We start from the raw sequence: 19,520 nt of genomic DNA on the forward strand, positions 1-19,520 counted from the left end.
CACAGTGCCAAGGAGATTGTGAGCTGGGATTTGGCCTTTTGCCTTTCTCCTCTGCTCTTGAATATGTCTTTCAGGGCGAAAGAAGCTCTGGGCAAAAGGGGCTCTGTCTATGGGATCCAGGCTCAAGGATGTTGCCTCTGGCATCCAGGATTTCCCTGGATCCAGCATGAGATCTGCCTGCATCAGCAGCCATGGGTTTCCTGTGCCTAGACACCAGTCAAAGGAAATTAAATTGACTGAATTATTTCTTCTTCCCTCACCTTCAGCTTGCAAGGAGAGACCAGCCAGCCCAGCTCTCCTGGCTGGGGTGGCACAGGGGTGTTCCCCCCTCACACCTGCCTGGCTGCACCCAGCTCCTTCCCCTGTCTCCAGCCATCGTGACCAGAGCTGTGACACATCAGGCCTCAGAGGTGCTGTCTTTGGAGCTTGATCCTGGGCTGATGGATGTCTCCTGCCATGCGTGGCTGCTCTGTGCAGGAGCCCTGTGACAGGGTCTGGAGGTGCAGGGCACTGCACTGGGGTGGTGGCCCTGGTGCAGCTGCCCAGCCAGGCAGGTGATCCTTTGCCAGCCCTGCTGGCTTTGGGGGTCCCTGGATCTGCTGACATGAGGTGAGAAGCTGTGACCTGCCTTCTTTAGCTGCTGCTGTGTCCCAAGGCTGCTCTGGTTCCCCCACAGCTGCTCGGGTGCCTGTGGCAGGTCCTTGGTGTGACAGAAGCAGCTCACAGAGTAGCCAGGAGAGCCATGGGACAGGGACAGGGATGGAGAGCAGCAGGGCTGGGACGCTGCTCCTGGGCAGCCCAGGCTCTTCCCAGCTTTTGCTGGGAGCAGGCTGCAGGAATGTGGCTCTGCCAGCCTCAGCTGCCAGTGCCAAACCCAGCTCTGCTCCATGGAGGATGTCACAGGCAGGGATTGCTGGCAGGGAGAGAGAGCTGGAAACTGGTTTGTTGCCTCCCAGTTTCCACTGCTCCTTCCCTGCCTTTGGTGAGAGGCACCAGGTGTGCCTCTGTGCTGGGCCATGTCATGGTGCCAGCAGCACAGCGGAGCAGGGTGGTGGCCAAGCAGGAAGTCCTGGGGACGCCCCCCGTGGCTCCACACACCATGTTTGCCCAAAGTTCCTGTTTTGGCAGGGATATAAAGGTGGTGTGGGCAGGGAGAGTCCAGCATAGGACATCATTGCAGGAAGCCAGGATGGGAATGCAGAGCTTGGCTGTGGCTTGTGGGGCACTGACCTTGTGCCTGGCACTCACCACCGCCACCAACCCCGGCTTCGTGGTGAGGATCACCCAGGCAGGCTTGGACTACGGTGGGTTCTGCTTCTGATTTCTCTCCTCACAGATGTGCTGGTGGCAGAGGTGTGGAGCCAGGAACCCTGTGAGAAGTGCAGGGTCCTGGGGCAGGATGGGGGATCAGTGGCCATGGGTGCCCACGTGAGGAGCACAGGGACAGGATGGGGAAATCCTCGGACAGGGGTGCCAAACGCACCATGGGCCAAGGCTTCCCCTGCTGTACCTGCCTGCCCACCACTGCACAGGCTGATGGAGCCCCTGCAGAGGGGACCAGTCCTGTGGGGTGTCAGGGAGCTGCAGCCGGGCAGTGATGGAGTCTGGAACAGCAGGAGGGTGCTGGTCCCACAGCACATCCAGGCAGCCAAGCTGTGGGCCCTGGAGGAGGGAGCTGCAGAGAGAGGAGCTGGGGAGTTGAGGGAGGGGCAGTGACAGAGATGGATGGGCCCCGTGCTGGTTTTATCGAGGCAGGCTGAGCCCTGGCTCCAGCAGAGCGCAGTTATGGATTGCAATACACTGTGTGAGAAACACACAGCATGCCAGTGCTTCGGGCATCATGCAGATCTCACGCAGTGCACTGGAGAGTGAGGCCTGGGACACCTTTCTGTGGCCACCACCTTCCCCTGGGGCTGCCAGCAGGGCACCAGGCAGCATTGCCTGTGTGCTGGCATGGCTCTGTGCACTGAGGTTTGCTTTAAAGCCAGCCTGGGAGGCAGCATCACCTGGATCTCTCCTCTGATCTTTCTGCTGCACGCCCACTGGGTACTCAGTGGATGTAGTAGTGGAGTGGTGGAGTCATGCTCTCCTTGTGTCCCTGCAGCCCAACAGCAGGGGATCGCGATCCTGGAGAAGGAGCTGGCCCAGCTGAAGCTGCCAGACTTCTCGGGTAAATCGGGGAAAGTGCGCTATTCATTTTCCAGGTAAGCCCTGTGAGCCTTGCCAGTGGTCTAGATCCACCTACTGTCCCCCTGAACCCGGAGAGGGGCAGGAGGATTGGGGGTGGTGGGGAGCCCCCGGAGCAGTGAGGACCATCCTGTCCCCTCCACAGCTCCCTGAGACGTTGGCCGTGTCCTTGATACAGGGCAATATGTTCCCATTTTATTCCTTGCCCAATGGGAAAATTGGAACCAGGGTCACGGCACTCTGGGCATGGGTGGACTGTGTGCAATCAAAGCCTGGGGAGTGGAGATGGCCTTGCCTGTGGGACCAGGGCACACGTTCCTGTGTGAAGCAGGAGCCAGTCCCTGTGGAAATGCCAGCTCCCTGCTGCCCGGGAGCCTCTGTGCTCCTGCAGTGCAGCGTTTGGAGCTGCCTTGGGCGGCTGCAAGGGCCACATTCCCAAAGGTGCCACTGCTCTGTGTGTCCCTGCCTGGTGTAGCTTCACTGCAGCAGAACTGCAGCTGGGGATGCTGCCAGTGCAGTGACTCCATGCTGCTCACCTTCCTTCCCTCCCTCCCTAGCCTTGTGCTTGGTAGTGTGGAACCACTGTAACATAACTTTTCTTTTTATTGATATATTTTTAGATTGCGCATTCCCAGTTTCCGCTTGCCACACTCACGGATCACCCCGATCTCCAACGTGGGCCTGCAGGTCTCCATCTCCAATGCCTTTGCTGAGCTAAATGGAGACTGGCGGGTGAAGTTTCTCTTCATGTGAGTGCCCAGCTCTTCCTCTCCCTATTCAGGCCCCCACTCTCTATCTCCCTCTCTGGATCTGGACAGGTTATTTCCTCCTGTCCCTCTCCCTTGTGTTTTGGGCAGCTGTCATTTGCTCCCCTATATATGATGGAGAAAACGGGGTGGGAGGCAGGAATAAGGCACATGACACACAAGCTATTCATGGACCCTCAGGTCACTCTTCCACCACCCCTATTTGCTCTCACTCTCCTCTGTTTAAAGGTTACCTCTCCTGGTTAATGTGCCAGTGAAATTTGGTTCCCCTGAATTTGAACACTTTCCCAATCTCCTCTGGATGCACAATACAAGGGGAAGAGTGATCTCGTTAGATTCATCCTGAGGCACATTTGAGGTCTCTTCACCAGGCCTTGGCATTGACAAATATCCCCTTATCATCCCCCTTCTCCCTGTAGACGGGGACATGGATCTTTCAACCTGAAGGTAGAAAATGTCAACATGAAAATCATCCTGAGGCTGGGCAGTGACACCACTGGGAAGCCCACCATCAGCACCTCGGGCTGCAGTGCCCACATCTCCAAAGTCCGTGTGCGCTTTTCAGGCAAGCTTGGGTATGTGGCTTCACTGGAAGGTCTGGAAACACTGTGTGTTAGCCCACCTGCCACTGGAATGTTGCTCTGCATTTTGAATGGGGCCCTGGTGTGAGGAGTATGTTGTTGGCAAATCTGAGGTTGCCTGGTCTTAAATCTGGCCTGAATTTCTCCTGCTGTGGCTGCACATTAAAGGGGGATGGGTGTGGTTTAGCAGTGAGTCTGTTTTCAAATGTAAACCCTGGGGTAAAGCCAGTTGTGTAATTGGTGTGGAATTGATGTTCCCAGGGTCTTGCATGTCTAGGTTCTCCCTTTCCTGGGCACATACTTCTACAGTATGAATGTGAGCTAGGCAGGGCTTCTCTCTGTGCTTCTCTGCAGGTGGCTTTACAACCTGTTCCACCGCGTTATTGAGTCCAAGTTGCGAAAGAATTTAGAGAGCAAGGTATGTGAGCAGTGGAACGCAGGGCCCTGGTTTTCTGGTTATCTTTAGTCCTCACTTGTAGGTAATGTCCTCAAAGTCTCAGAAGTAGGGATATAACTAGAGCCAGAGTACACTCCTGCAGGGTGGGTTAATCCTCTCTGTAGCTCTTTTTCGGCCATGCCCTGGCTGCTCAGCACGGTTCATTCCTGCATTGGCAACATGAGATTCCTTCCAAGGGTCTGCCCAGAGCTGAACTGTGCTGAGGGGAAATTGCTGCAAGCAGATGCTTGTAGGTACAAACCCTGCTTGTGTCTTGGACACTTAATGTGCTGCCTGGTGAATGGAGGCAATCATCACTGTGTGCTCATTCACTTCAGCAGGCTTTGTCATGGAGCAGGGAGCATGGCTGTGACCCGGCTGGCCCTGCTCAGCTCTGTGGCCTTTCTGTCCCACAGGTGTGTGACAATGTGGCCAAGTCTGTGAAAAACGAGCTCCAGAAGCAGGTCCAGACACTACCAGGTACTGGGGGGTTGTATGTGGGTTTAGAAGCAGCTCCTCCTAGCTTTCCCCATCCATGAGGAATGTTTTACTTTGTGTCCACTCCCCATCTTCTTGTGTTCGGTCACCCAAGCTGGGAGCTGGGAAGCACCTTCTCTTCAGAGAGAAATCACAATGTGTCCTGTCTGGCTGTGGAAATTCCTTCAGATTCTGTGCCCAAGGACTGTCAGGGGCTCGGGCTGCTTGAGCTGGGGGACCCAGGCCACTCTTCAGGTCCAGGACATGACTATGAAGATGTCAGGGGGAAAGTGGGGGGTTTTGCTTCTTAGCAGAAGCAGACATGTGGGCAATTGGTAGTGAGCTAATGAATCAGGAAGCCCAATCATGGCAATGCCCAGATGCCAGTGGAGGCCATCTGCTCCCAACCATGTCATTCATACTCATCTCTCTTGCTTGTGTTTGCAGTCACAGCCAGGATAGATGACAAGATTGGGATTGATTACTCCTTGGTAGCACCCCCAAGAGCTAGCCCCAAGTCGCTGGACCTGGACCTGAAGGTGAGAGGCAGCCCTGGGAACACCTGATTTGCCCAATGCCATTGCCAAAGGCAGGTGGAAGCGAAGGTTTTTTACCTGCTGCAAATGCTGTTTGCAGGCCTGAGTCAGCAGGTGAGCCCCACTGCTATTTGCACCCCTTCTCCATGTCTCTCCCTCCTCCCAGGGTGAATTCTACTCCCTGGCCCACCGCTCCACCGTCCCCTTCTCACCGCTGCCACTGGCCTTCCCCTCGGATCACGAGCGCATGGTTTACTTTGGAGCCTCCAGCTACTTCTTCAACACAGCTGGCATTGCCTACCACAAGGCCGGGGCACTGGTCTTTGAAATCACAGAGGCCATGGTGAGTGGCACAAGCGGGACAGGGCACAGACACAGGTTCCATTTGCTCAGGAGCTCCGGGAGCAGCCAGCAATCCTGGAGAAGCCCCAGTGACAGAGCTGGGGGCTGTGGGATGGGGCTGAGCTGTCAGACATGGCAGCATGTGGGAATGCCATGGGCTCCTCTGTGCCACATTGCCCCAGTGTGACCCAGTCCTCTCCCTGCAGATCCCAAAGGATGCAGGATTCAGCTTGGACACCTCTATCTTCTCAGCCTTCATTCCCCAGGTGAGCAGTCTGGCCCTGCCTGCCCAGAGCTCTTGCACACACAGGCTTTGCTCTGTGCCAGGTGTTCTTCCTCAGGACTGGGGGTTTCTGCCATCATTCCTATCCTCTCCCTACTCCCACACAGCTGGAGGAGAAGTACCCAAACATGCCAATGAAGTTCAGGCTGTCCACTCCCACTGCTCCATTCCTGACTATTGGACCAGGAGGAATCTCATTCCAGCCCATTGTGGATGTCCAGGCTTACGCCATCCTTCCCAACTCCAGCCTGGCTCCTCTCTTCCTCCTCAGCCTGGTGAGTTCACACACGGCCTGTGGAGATGGGGTAGAAGGGAGTTTGAGCTGTGCCCAGTCCTGTTGCCCAGATCCTGCCAGGGGAGCTCCCAGGTGCTGTCCAGGCACAGTGAGGGTGTCCCCAGCTGAACAGCCCCTGAGCTGACAAATGGCAGCTTTAATGCTGGGTGCAAACACACCCCTGGATGGGCAGTGGGTGTTTCAGCTGTTCTCCTGTGTTTCTGACTTTGGGGTGAGGTGGGGTGAGCCCTGCCAGAGCTCTGTGCTCTCTCCCCAGACAGGGAACGTGTCCGCTGTCATCAACGTGAGATCCGGCCGCTTAGTTGGGAGCCTGGATGTGGGCAGGTACAGAGGGGAGCAGCCACTGGCTGGGCAGGGGGTGCCTGGGGCTCTCTCTGGTTTGGGTGCCCAGGCACACAGAGGGGAGGGGAGGGGAAGGTCCCTGGGATGTGGGCCTGCTGTGGAGGGAATCAGCTGGGGCTGGAGGGAGTGGGATCTGCATGGCCATCGATGGTTGGAATCGCTCCCTCCCTTGGCACATCCTCCACAGCACCACTTCTGTCCCTGTGCAGGATCAGGCTCTCCCTGAAGGATTCAGCTGTTGGCACTTTCCAGGTGAGCTACCCTTGACCATGACCAGAGCCCCCAGCATGGAGCTGGCAGCCTGCTGGGGACCAGGACAGGGAGTCATTCCCTGCTGCCTCCCAACATGGGACCCCACGCTGACCCTGCAGCCACCTCCTGCCTCGGCCTGCAAGGCTGGGAAAGGATGCAGAGCCTGATCCTTTGCTGCTCTCAGCCCAGCATTTCCTACACTGCCAGTGTGAACAGACAAAGCTGCTGGTCTCTGGCAAAGAGTGTGCCCATCCCAGCTCCTCCTCTCCTTTTTCTAATTATCCTCAAGTACCTTCATGTCTCCTGTCCTGCAGACTAAAGCTTTGCCTCCCTCATCTCCCCACTACTCAGGTGCAATTTCTGCAGTCCGTAATGAACTTCTTGACATCCAGTGTCCTCCTCCCACATCTTAATGGTGAGAACATACTGGGGGGGGAATGGGGTTGCTGAACCCTGCACTCAGGTTATTCCACCCAAGGGGTCCCCTCTCACTAATTAAATCCTCATTGCCAAGGCTGATGCAGGGAAAAGTGCGTGCAGGAGGCGGCAGTGAAGCGGTGGGAGCCTCTTGCTGCTCTGACAGGCTCCCAGCAGCAAACGCAATGGAAAATATGAGCCCTCTGCAGATCCTAATGCTTTCCAGACCCTCTCCCCGAATCCCTGCATCTCCTGCCTCGCCAGCAGCTCAGACCAGAGTGGGGCTGGTGGCAGGAGTGGCCAAGGGGGCTGCCATGGCACAACACGCAGCCCTTCTGTGGAGCTCGGGAGGAGTTTCCTCTGCCTGCCCCAGGAGCAGGGGTGGAGAGGAAAGGGCAGGGGGAAGGAGGCGGCCACCTTCTCTGAGTGCTCTGTGCTCCCTTGACTCCCATTCCCATTCCAATGCAGACACACGTGTTGTCTTTTCCAGCCCGCTTAGATGAGGGTTTCCGTCTGCCACTACCGGACAGGATTCAGCTCTCCAATATCCTTGTGAGGTTCCACCAGGTGAGTGAGAGGGAGCAGCTGGCCCCAGCTGGGGCTCATTGTGCTGCCCACAAAGCCCTGCTTACCAGCACAGCCTCCAAATCCAGTTCTCCCAGCTCTGCTAGGAAATGGTGCATGGGAACACTCAGCAGCAAAAGAATTCTGTGTTTTCCTGGTTGCATGGTGGGTGTCTGGGATGGACCACATCATCCTCCCGTTCTTAAGCCTGGGGACTGAATTTCCCAGAACACTTTTTATAGCAGTGTCAGTCCCAAATCCTCTCCCTGACTGGCAATGCCGGGATGGATGCTGTGGTGCCTGGCAGGATGCAGCCCCTGCCTGCTCAGCTGTAAGGAGCTGTAGCAGGACCAGGAGAGCAGAGAGAGCCCCTGTTGTGGGGTGCCTTAGAGAAACACCAAAGCAGGGTCTCCATGGGGGTGCTGAAAAGTTGTAGTGAGGTATGGCTGTGAAATGCCTCCAGAGCCTTCCAGGGGGAAAAACAGGCACAGGGACTGGCAGAATGTCCCAATCCATTCTCCCTTCAGGGATGTGGTGGGTGCTGGGCAATGCAGCTGCCAGGGCCTATTGCAGCCCAGTGCTTTCCCTCTTTCTCCCAGAATTTCCTGCTGCTTGGAGCAGACGTTCGCTTCCAGCCCCGGGGATGAAGATGAGGCAATGAGAGCCCTTCAGATGCTCCATTCACCACTTTGCCATTCCCTGCCTGAGCCGAAGACCACCAGTCCTGCCACTGCCCTGCACTGCTGCCTTGGCCCGGACCCTCCATCCCCCTGCTGGGCCTCACCTGGTGCTCCCATGAGCTGGGGGTCTCCTGCCCTGGGCCATCCCCTCTCCTCCTCCCTCTGAGCAGCAATAAAGGCGTTGGTGCTGGGGCTCTGCTGTGGTGTCACTGACTGTGCTTGGGGCTGCACTGGGCCAGATGGGGAGCTGGGTTGAGACCACCTGGTTTGGCTGATTCCATGGCACCACAGAACATGTGTGTCCTGCTCTCCTGTCCCTTCACTCCAGCCTTGGGGCAGTTTGGTTAGAAAAACCACAGTGGAAAAGGCCCTGGGGGTGCTGTCAACAACAGCTGAACATGAGCACCAGGTTGTCAACAAGGCCAGGGGCATCCTGGCCTGTATCAGCCATAGTGGGGAAACAGGACCAGGGAAGGGTTTGTGTTGTGTCCAGTTCTGGGTCCCTTACTTCAAAATGGACATGGAGGTGCTGGATCATGTCCAGAGAACGGCATGGGAACCAGGGAAGAAGCAGGAGCACCAGGAGCCTCTGAGGGAGCTGAGGGGGCTCAGCCTGGAGAAGAGGAGGCTCAGGGGGAACCTTCTCACCCTCACAACTCCCTGACAGGAGGGAGCAGCCACATGGGGATCAGGCTCTGCTCCCAGGGAACAAGGGACAGGAGAAGAGGACATGGTCTTCAGCTGCACCAGGGGACTTTACGTGGGATATCAGGAAAAATTCCTTCAGTGGAAGGGTCATTAGACATTGCAATGGACAGCCCAGGGAGGTGGTGGAATCCCCCTCCCTGCAGGTGTGTAAGGGAAAACAGGACATGGCGCTCAGAGCCCTCATTGGTTAAAAAGGTGCTTCTGGGTCACAGGCTGAACTCGATGACCTCGGAGGTCTTTTCCAGCGTAATTAATTCAGTGATTTTGTGATTCCTGCAGCCGCGCCGCCCGGCAGCGGGGCGGGCCCGGAATGGCGGCGGGCGGAACGCGGCGCTGAGGGGCGGAGGCAGCGGCGGGCTTGCCCGTCCCTGGCCGCCTGCTCTGCCCCCAAAGCGGCTCTGTGTGCTGTGGCCAAGGGGCTTTTTCTCCCCGAGAGCTTAGTCCCTAAAGTGTTTCTGCAGTGGAGATGCTCTCAGTCAAGCAAAGTGAAGCAGATAAGACAGAGACCAGACGTAATCCCCACACCACACACGGCACTCTCAGGTGCCATTAGATCCCCTGCCTTTCGCTGAATTCTCCTCACGAGCACTTGGGCCCTTAGGCTGGGGCTGTGTGCAGGAGCAGCAGCTGCAATAGCCCGTTGTGTGGCTCCCCAGGGAGAAGGCAGAGCAGGCCATCTGGAACCGTCTGCAGCACCTCAAGGCGCTGAAGGCGCGGCGGCCCCAGGCTCGTGCTCGGCTCCGCGTCGGGATCCTGGGTACGGCCGGGCTGCATGGCCGGAGCCCCACTGGCAGCAGCCGCCTTGGCCTGGGGGGAAAGCAGCTGGAAGGGCTGCGGGGAGTGAGAGGGCAGGCACTGCCTCATGGCACCCTTCTCCTGTGCTGGCAGGATGCATGGCTGAGAGGCTTAAGGAGGAGATTCTGCACAGGGAGAAGCTGGTCGATGTCACGGCAGGCCCTGATGCCTACCGTGACCTCTCTGTGCTGAATTCCCTGTTGGTCTAGGGACAGCCTCAGTTGAAACAGGTTCCAACCACAGCCCGGTCCTGTGGGTGACAATGAACTTGTCCATCCTGGAAACGTGTATGGGATGTTTTATTTTGGGCTGACGACTTCTCTTTCCAAGTTCTGTCCAAACCCAGGCAGGCTGCTCCCACTTTTCTTGCAGAATCCACGGATTTTTCATTGTGGTTCCCACCTGCCAGTGTGATGCTGGAAAGCAGCAGCCGTCCTGCCTCTGGCACTGGTACAAGCTGCCCGGGGAAATCCCAGGCTGGTAATGGCACCAGAGAACACAGATGTGTTCAGATTTCCTTCAGATGGCAAATGGGCAGGTTAGAGCATCACAGAACAAAGATGTATTCAGATTTTTTTGCAGATGGCAAATGTACCCAAATTGCTCACAGCCCAAGGAGCTTAACTGCCCCAGCCTGGTCCCCGTAGTACCTGGTAGCCCCAGCACGTGGCTGCAGGGGGGCTTGAGCCATGGCATCACGAGAGAGATGTGGAAAGAGCTGGGACAGGATGGGGAAGTGCCCACACGTGCTGAGGCACGTGTGGGACCAGAGGGACTCCTGACCTGGAGAGCAGGGGGGCTATGGACAGTGGAGAGAGGAGTGTTGACCTGCAGTCCTGGGCAAAGGGCAGCAGCAGCAGCAGCACAGGACTCCTGCAAGTCCCTGGCCTCCTGGGCTCCTGGTTCCCATGCGACCATTCCCATTCCTTCTCCAGCAGCCTGGGGGAGCCAGCCTTTCCCCAGTGGAGCAGAGCCCGCACTCCCAGAAGAGGCAAAGCAGCTCAGCAGGAGAAGCCTTTACCTGTCCAGAGGATTGGGGCCAGCAGGGCAGGATTTCATGTTCCATTCCCTCTGTCACCACTTGCAGGAAGCACTATCGGGACCGGCACATATGCTGAGCTTTAGATGTGGTTTTGGCTGTTCCTTGCCAAACACAGCAGTGTTTGGTCAGGGTTCAGCTCTTTGACGGCTTTTTTTCTGTTCTACTTCAAATTTTGCTCAAAGCCAGGGGGAAGACTTCCTGGTTTTGCTTCCTCTCTATGCTATTCCTTATAAAATTTCATTTCTCTTTATGGAAGAGTTCTGCTTCCTCCATGCTCTTCCTGAACATCCTGAGTGTTGTTTTGACACAGGTCTTCAGTGAGATGGGGTTGTCACCATGGCAGGTTTGGGAGCTCCTGCTCAGAACTGAGCAGAGTCAGATAAGGGCTGATGATGGGTGACAGGGAGGGTCACAGTGCCAAAGAGATTGTGAGTGGGGATTTAGCCTTTTGCCTTTCTCCTCTGCTCTTGAATATGTATTTCAGGGCGAAAGAAGCTCTGGGCAAAAGGAGCTCTGTCTATGAGATCCAGGCCCAAGGATGTTGCCTCTGGCAGCCAGGATGCCCCTGGATCCAGCATGAGATCTGCCTGCATCAGCAGCCGTGGCTTTCCTGTGCCTGGACATCAGTCAAAGGAAATTAAATTGACTGAATTATTTCTTCTTTCCTCACCTTCATCTTGCAAGGACAGACCAGCCAGCCCAGCTCTCCTGGCTGGGGTGGCACAGGGGTGTTCCCCCCTCACACCTGCCTGGCTGAACCCAGCTCCTTCCCCTGTCTCCAGCCATCGTGACCAGAGCTGTGACACATCAGGCCTCAGAGGTGTTGTCTTTGGAGCTTGATCCTGGGCTGATGGATGTCTCCTGCCATGCGTGGCTGCTCTGTGCAGGAGCCCTGTGGCAGGGTCTGGAGGTGCAGGGCACTGCACTGAGGTGGTGGCCCTGGTGCAGCCACCCAGCCCAGGCAGGTGATCCTTTGCCAGCCCTGCTGGCTTTGGGGGTCCCTGGATCTGCTGACATGAGGTGAGAAGCTGTGACCTGCCTTCTTTAGCTGCTGCTGTGTCCCAAGGCTGCTCTGGTTCCCCCACAGCTGCTCGGGTGCCTGTGGCAGGTCCTTGGTGTGACAGAAGCAGCTCACAGAGTAGCAGGAGATCCATGGGATAGGGACAGGGATGGAGAGCAGCAGGGCTGGGACGCTGCTCCTGGGCAGCCCAGGCTCTTCCCAGCTTTTGCTGGGAGCAGGCTGCAGGAATGTGGCTCTGTCAGGCCCAGCGGCCAGTGCCAAACCCAGCTCTGCTTCACAGAGGATGTCACAGGCAGGGATTGCTGGCAGGGAGAGAGAGCTGGAAACTGGGCTGTTGCCTCCCAGTTTCCACTGCTCCTTCCCTGCCTTTGGTGAGAGGCACCAGGTGTGCCTCTGTGCTGGGCCATGTCATGGTGCCAGCAGCACAGCGGAGCAGGGTGGTGGCCAAGCAGGAAGTCCTGGAGAGGCCCCCATGGCTACTCACACCACCTTTGGCCAAAGTTCCTGTTTTGGCAGGGATATAAAGGTGATGTGGGCAGGGAGAGCCCTGCACTGCGTGGCACTATTGCAAGCCAGGATGGGAATGCAGAGCGTGGCTGTGGCTTGTGGGGCACTGACCTTGTGCCTGGCACTCACCACCGCCACCAACCCCGGCTTCGTGGTGAGGATCACCCAGGCAGGCTTGGACTACGGTGGGTTCTGCTTCTGATTTCTCTCCTCACAGATGTGCTGGTGGCAGAGGTGTGGAGCCAGGAACCCTGTGAGAAGTGCAGGGTCCCGGGGCAGGATGGGGGATCAGTGGCCATGGGTGCCCATGTGAGGAGCACAGGGACAGGATGGGGAAATCCTCGGACAGGGGTGCCAAACGCACCATGGGCCAGGGCTTCCCCTGCTGCACCTGCCTGCCCACCACTGCACAGGCTGATGGAGCCCCTGCAGAGGGGACCAGCCCTGTGGGGTGTCAGGGAGCTGCAGCCGGGCAGTGATGGAGTCTGGAACAGCAGGAGGGTGCTGGTCCCACAGCACATCCAGGCAGCCAAGCTGTGGGCCCTGGAGGAGGGAGCTGCAGAGAGAGGAGCTGGGGAGTTGAGGGAGGGGCAGTGACAGAGATGGATGGGCCCCGTGCTGGTTTTATTGAGGCAGGCTGAGCCCTGGCTCCAGCAGAGCGCAGTTATGGATTGAAATACACTGTGTGAGAAACACACAGCATGCCAGTGCTTCGGGCATCATGCAGATCTCACGCAGTGCGCTGCCTGGAGAGTGAGGCCTGGGACACCTTTCTGTGGCCACCACCTTCCCCTGGGGCTGCCAGCAGGGCACCAGGCAGCATTGCCTGTGTGCTGGCATGGCTCTGTGCACTGAGGTTTGCTTTAAAGCCAGCCTGGGAGGCAGCATCACCTGGATCTCTCCTCTGATCCTTCTGCTGCACGCCCACTGTATGCTCCAGCCTCTATGGCTGGAATGATGGAGTAGTGGAGTGGTGGAGTCATGCTTTCCCCGTGTACCTGCAGCCCAACAGCAGGGGATCGCGATCCTGGAGAAGGAGCTGGCCCAGCTGAAGCTGCCAGACTTGTCGGGTAAATCGGGGGATTTGCACTATTCGCTCTCCAGGTGAGCCCTGCGAGCCCAGACTGTGCCTTAGAGGAGGACTGGGGTTGGTGGGGAGCCCCCGGAGCAGTGAGGACCATCCTGTCCCCTCCACAGCTCCCTGAGACGTTGGCCGTGTACTTGGTGCATGCAGATATCTTCCTGTTTTACTCCTTGCCCAATGGGAAAATTGGAACCAGGGTCACGGCACTCTGGGCACGGGTGGACTGTGTGCAATCAAAGCCTGGGGAGTGGAGATGGCCTTGCCTGTGGGACCAGGGCACACATTCCTGTGTGAAGCAGGAGCCAGTCCCTGTGGAAATGCCAGCTCCCTGCTGCCCGGGAGCCTCTGTGCTCCTGCAGTGCAGCGTTTGGAGCTGCCTTGGGCGGCTGCAAGGGCCACATTCCCAAAGGTGCCACTCTGTCCTGTGTGTCCCTGCCTGGTGTAGCTTCACTGCAGCAGAACTGAAGCTGGGGATGCTGCCAGTGCAGGGACTCCATCCTGCTCACCTTCCTTCCCTCCCTCCCTAGCCTTGTGCTTGGTAGTGTGGAACCACTGTAGCATGACTTTCTTTTGATTTGCATATTTTTAGATTGCACATTCCCAGTTTCCGCTTGCCACACTCACGGATCACCCCGATCTCCAACGTGGGCCTGCAGGTCTCCATCTCAAATGCCTCTGTTGAGATGAATGGGCACTGCTGGGTGAAGTTTCTCTTTATGTGAGTGCTCAGCTCTTGCTCTCCCTATTCAGGCCCCCACTCTCTATCTCACTCTCTGGATCTGGACAGGTTTTTTTCTCCTCTCCCTCTCCCTTGTGTTTTGCGCAGCTGTCACTTTTGTCCCCTATATATGATGGATAAAAACGGGTGGGAGGCAAGAACAAGGACTGTGAAAGGGGAGCTATACATGCACCCTCAGGTCTCTCTTCCACCACCCCTACTTGCTCTCACTCCCCTCTATTTAAAGGTTACCTCTCCTAGTTTATGTGCCAGTGAAATTTGGTTCCCCTGAATTTGAACACTTTCCCAATCTCCTCTTGATGCACAATGCAAGGGGGAGTCTGATCCAGATAGATTCATCCTGAAGAGGATTTGAGGTCTCTTCACCAGGTCTTGGCATTGACAAACATCCCCTTATCATCCCCCTTCTCCCTGTAGACGGGGGCCTGGATCCTTCAACCTGAAGGTGGAAAATACCTCCATCAAATTCATCCTGAGGCTGGGCAGTGACACCACTGGGAAGCCCACCATCAGCACCGCAGACTGCAGTGCCAGCGCCTCCAAAGTTGGCTTGAGCTTTTCAGGCAAGCTTAAGTATGTGGCTTCACTGGAAGGTCTGGAAACACTGTGTGTTAGCCCACCTGCCACTGGAATGTTGCTCTGCATTTTGAATGGGGCCCTGGTGTTAGGAGTATATTGTTGGCAAATCTGAGTTTGTCTGGTCTTAAATCTGCCCTGAATTTCTCCTGCTGTGGCTGCACATTAAAGGGGGGTGGGTGTGGTTTAGCAGTGAGTCTGTTTTCAAATGTAAACCCTGGGGTAAAGCCAGATGTGTAATTGGTGTGGGAATGATGTTCCCAGGGTCTTGCTTGAGAATGATGTCCTCTATCATCTCCCTTTCCTGGGCACATATTTCTGCAGTATGGATCTGAGCTAGGCAGGGCTTCTCTCTGTGCTTCTCTGCAGGTGGTTTTACGACCTGTTCAAAAAGGGTCATAAGTCCCTGTTGCAGAAGAATTTAGAGACCATGGTATGTGAGCAGTGGAACACAGGGCCCTGGGATTACTGCTTGTCTTTAGTCCTCACTTGTAGGTAATGGCCTCAAAGGATCAAGTATAAGGATACAAATATAGCCATAGTACACTTCTGTGGGATGGATTAATCCCCTCTGTAGCAATTTTTTGGCCATGCCCTGGCTGCTCAGCACGGTTCATTCCTGCACTGGCCACATGAGATTCTTTCCAAGGGTCTGCCCAGAGCTGAACTGTGCTGAGGGGAAATTGCTGCAAGCAGATGCTTGTAGGTACAAACCCTGCTTGTGTCTTGGACACTTAATGTGCTGCCTGGTGAATGGAGGCAAGCATCACTGTGTGCTCATTCACTTCAGCAGGCTTTGTCATGGAGCAGGGAGCATGGCTGTGACCCGGCTGGCCCTGCTCAGCTCTGTGGCCTTTCTGTCCCACAGGTGTGTGACAATGTGGCCAAGTCTGTGAAAAACGAGCTCCAGACGTACATCCAAACACTGCCAGGTACTGGGGGGTTGTATGTGGGTTTAGAAGCAGCTCTTCCTAGCTTTTCCCATCCATGAGGAACGTTTTACTTTGTATCTGCTCCCCATCTCCGGGAGCATTACCCAAGCTGGGAGCTGGGAGCACCTTCTCAGCGGAGAGAAATCACTGTGTGTCCTGTCTGGCTGTGGAAATTCCTTCAGATTCTGTGACCAAGGGATGGTGTGGGCTAGGCTACATTAACTGGGGATGATGGCCATTCCTCAGGTCTATGAGATGGCTGTGAAAAAGTCAGGGGAAAAGTGGGAGTTTTTGCTTCCTAGCAGAAGCAGGCATATGGGCAATTGATAGTGAGCTGATGCTTCAGGAAGCCCAATCATGGCACTGCCCAGATGCCAGTGGAGGCCATCTGCTCCCAACCATGTCATTCATACTCATCTCTCTTGCTTGTGTTTGCAGTCACAGCCAGGATAGATGACAAGATTGGGATCGATTACTCCTTGGTAGCACCCCCAAGAGCTACTGCTCAGTCCCTGGATGCAGACCTGAAGGTGAGAGGCAGCCTTGGGAACACCTGATTTGCCCAATGCCATTGCCAGAGGTTTTGGTACCTGCTGCAAATGCTGTTTGCAGGCCTGAGTCAGCAGGTGAGCCCCACTGCTATTTGCACCCCTTCTCCATGTCTCTCCCTCCTCCCAGGGTGAATTCTACTCCCTGGCCCACCGCTCCACCGTCCCCTTCTCACCGCTGCCACTGGCCTTCCCCTCGGATCACGAGCGCATGGTTTACTTTGGAGCCTCCAGCTACTTCTTCAACACAGCTGGCATTGCCTACCACAAGGCCGGGGCACTGGTCTTTGAAATCACAGAGGCCATGGTGAGTGGCACAAGGGGGACAGGGCACAGACACAGGTTCCATTTGCTCAGGAGCTCCGGGAGCAGCCAGCAATCCTGGAGAAGCCCCAGTGACAGAGCTGGAGGCTGTGGGATGGGGCTGAGCTGTCAGACATGGCAGCATGTGGGGATGCCATGGGCTCCTCTGTGCCACATTGCCCCAGTGTGACCCAGTCCTCTCCCTGCAGATCCCAAAGGATGCAGGATTCAGCTTGGACACCTCTATCTTCTCAGCCTTCATTCCCCAGGTGAGCAGTCTGGCCCTGCCTGCCCAGAGCTCTTGCACACACAGGCTTTGCTCTGTGCCAGGTGTTCTTCCTCAGGACTGGGGGTTTCTGCCATCATTCCTATCCTCTCCCTACTTCAACACAGCTGGAGGAGAAGTACCCAAACATGCCAATGAAGTTCAGGCTGTCCACTCCCACTGCTCCATTCCTGACTATTGGACCAGGAGGAATCTCATTCCAGCCCACTGTGGATGTCCAGGCTTACGCCATCCTTCCCAACTCCAGCCTGGCTCCTCTCTTCCTCCTCAGCCTGGTGAGTTCACACACAGCCTGTGGAGATGGGGTAAAAGGGAATTTGAGCTGTGCCCAGTCCTGTTGCCCAGATCCTGCCAGGGGAGCTCCGAGGTGCTGTCCAGGCACAGTGAAGGTGTCCCCAGCTGAACAGCTCCTGAGCTGACAAATGGCAGCTTTAATGCTGGGTGCAAACACACCCCTGGATGGGCAGTGGGTGTTTCAGCTGTTCTCCTGTGTTTCTGACTTTGGGGTGAGGTGGGGTGAGCCCTGCCAGAGCTCTGTGCTCTCTCCCCAGACAGGGAACGTGTCCGCTGTCATCAACGTGAGATCCGGCCGCTTAGTTGGGAGCCTGGATGTGGGCAGGTACAGAGGGGAGCAGCCACTGGCTGGGCAGGGGGTGCCTGGGGCTCTTTCTGGTTTGGGTGCCCAGGCACACAGAGGGGAGGGGAGGGGAAGGTCCCTGGGATGTGGGCCTGCTGTGGAGGGAATGAGCTGGGGCTGGAGGGAGTGGGATCTGCATGGCCATCGATGGTTGGAATCGCTCCCTGCCTTGGCACATCCTCCACAGCACCACTTCTGTCCCTGTGCAGGATCGGGCTCTCCCTGAAGGATTCAGCTGTTGGCACTTTCCAGGTGAGCTACCCTTGACCATGACCAGAGCCCCCAGCATGGAGCTGGCAGCCTGCTGGGGACCAGGACAGGGAGTCATTCCCTGCTGCCTCCCAACATGGGACCCCACGCTGACCCTGCAGCCACCTCCTGCCTCAGTCTGCAAGGCTGGGAAAGGATGCAGAGCCTGATCCTTTGCTGCTCTCAGCCCAGCATTTCCTACACTGCCAGTGTGAACAGACAAAGCTGCTGGTCTCTGGCAAAGAGTGTGCCCATCCCAGCTCCTCCTCTCCTTTTTCTAATTATCCTTGAGTACCTTCATGTCTCCTGTCCTGCAGACTAAAGCTTTGCCTCCCTCATCTCCCCACTACTCAGGTGCAATTTCTGCAGTCCGTAATGAACTTCTTGACATCCAGTGTCCTCCTCCCACATCTTAATGGTGAGAACATACTGGGGGGGGAATGGGGTTGGTGGAGCACCCTGCACTCAGGTTATTCCACCCAAGGGGTCCCCTCTCACTAATTAAATCCTCATTGCCAAGGCTGATGCAGGGAAAAGTGCGTGCAGGAGGCGGCAGTGAAGCGGTGGGAGCCTCTTGCTGCTCTGACAGGCTCCCAGCAGCAAACGCAATGGAAAATATGAGCCCTCTGCAGATCCTAATGCTTTCCAGACCCTCTCCCCGAATCCCTGCATCTCCTGCCTCGCCAGCAGCTCAGACCAGAGTGGGGCTGGTGGCAGGAGTGGCCAAGGGGGCTGCCATGGCACAACACGCAGCTCTTCTGTGGAGCTCGGGAGGAGTTTCCTCTGCCTGCCCCAGGAGCAGGGGTGGAGAGGAAAGGGCTGGGGGAAGGAGGCGGCCACCTTGTCTGAGTGCTCCATGCTCCCTTGACTCCCATTCCCATTCCAATGCAGACACATGTGTTGTCTTTTCCAGCCCGCTTAGATGAGGGTTTCCCTCTCCCACTTCTGGACAGGATTCAGCTCTCCAATATCCTTGTGAGGTTCCACCAGGTGAGTGAGAGGGAGCAGCTGGCCCCAGCTGGGGCCCATCGTGCTGCCCACAAAGCCCTGCTTACCAGCACAGCCTCCAAATCCAGTTCTCCCAGCTGTGCTGGAAGCTTACAAAGGGAGGGTTCTCTTCACTGAAATCACAAAGGACAGCAGCAAACCAGAGCACATGTCCGAACCATTCTCCCTTCAGGGATGTGGTGGGTGCTGGGCAATGCAGCTGCCAGGGCCTGTTGCAGCCCAGTGCTTTCCCTCTTTCTCCCAGAATTTCCTGCTGCTTGGAGCAGACGTTCGCTTCCAGCCCCGGGGATGAAGATGAGGCAATGAGAGCCCTTCAGCACTAAATATGCTCCATTCACCACTTTGCCATTCCCTGCCTGAGCCGAAGACCACCAGTCCTGCCACTGTCCTGCACTGCTGCCGTGGCCCGGACCCTCCATCCCCCTGCTGGGGCCTCACCTGGTGCTCCCATGAGCTGGAGTTCCCCTGCCCTGGGCCACCCCCTCCCCTCCTCCTTTAATGCCAGCAATAAAGGCATTTGTGCTGGGGCTGTGCTGTTGGTGTCACTGTCTTCACATCAGGCCACACAGGGTCAGATGGGAGCTGGGTTGGAACCACCTGCTACGGCTGTTTCCATGTCCATGGCAAACCACCACGGAACAGCTGTGTCTTGCTGTCTTGTGCCTTCACTCCAGCCTTGGGGCAGAGTAGCTGAAAAGAGCACAGTGGAAAAGGCCCTGGCGCTGTTGGTCAACAGCAGCTGAACATCAGCACCAGGTGGCCAAGAACATCAAGGGCATCAAGGGTGGCCTGTATCAACCTGGCCTGTAACTGGTAGGGCAGCCGGACAAGGGAAGGCTGGCGTGGGTGAGGCTTGCAGTGCAAGTCCCTTTTCCAGTTCTGAGTCCCTCACTTCAAGAAGGACATGGAAGTGTTGGAGCATGTCC

General features: G+C 56.6%; 1 protein-coding gene across 1 annotated transcript; it reads left to right on the forward strand.

Annotated features, from left to right (window-relative positions):
• The first annotated feature begins 1,146 nt into the window (after nucleotides 1-1,146).
• LOC135282312 (uncharacterized) lies at nucleotides 1,147-19,025 on the forward strand. The gene is made up of 30 exons (XM_064391946.1): nucleotides 1,147-1,304; nucleotides 2,105-2,204; nucleotides 2,808-2,936; nucleotides 3,374-3,529; nucleotides 3,890-3,953; nucleotides 4,388-4,451; nucleotides 4,896-4,987; nucleotides 5,151-5,327; nucleotides 5,533-5,592; nucleotides 5,717-5,884; nucleotides 6,161-6,228; nucleotides 6,456-6,498; nucleotides 6,850-6,913; nucleotides 7,406-7,482; nucleotides 8,079-8,117; nucleotides 11,847-12,417; nucleotides 13,237-13,336; nucleotides 13,906-14,034; nucleotides 14,473-14,628; nucleotides 15,001-15,064; nucleotides 15,500-15,563; nucleotides 16,002-16,093; nucleotides 16,242-16,418; nucleotides 16,624-16,683; nucleotides 16,808-16,975; nucleotides 17,252-17,319; nucleotides 17,547-17,589; nucleotides 17,941-18,004; nucleotides 18,500-18,576; nucleotides 18,839-19,025. The coding sequence occupies exons 1-30, from the start codon at nucleotides 1,190-1,192 to the stop codon at nucleotides 18,884-18,886; spliced, it is 3,297 nt and encodes a 1,098-aa protein (XP_064248016.1). The 5' UTR covers nucleotides 1,147-1,189; the 3' UTR covers nucleotides 18,887-19,025.
• Nucleotides 19,026-19,520: the final 495 nt, after the last annotated feature.

Source organism: Passer domesticus, chromosome 16 (genome assembly GCF_036417665.1).
Source record: "Passer domesticus isolate bPasDom1 chromosome 16, bPasDom1.hap1, whole genome shotgun sequence".
NCBI classification, from domain to species: Eukaryota; Metazoa; Chordata; class Aves; order Passeriformes; family Passeridae; genus Passer; species Passer domesticus.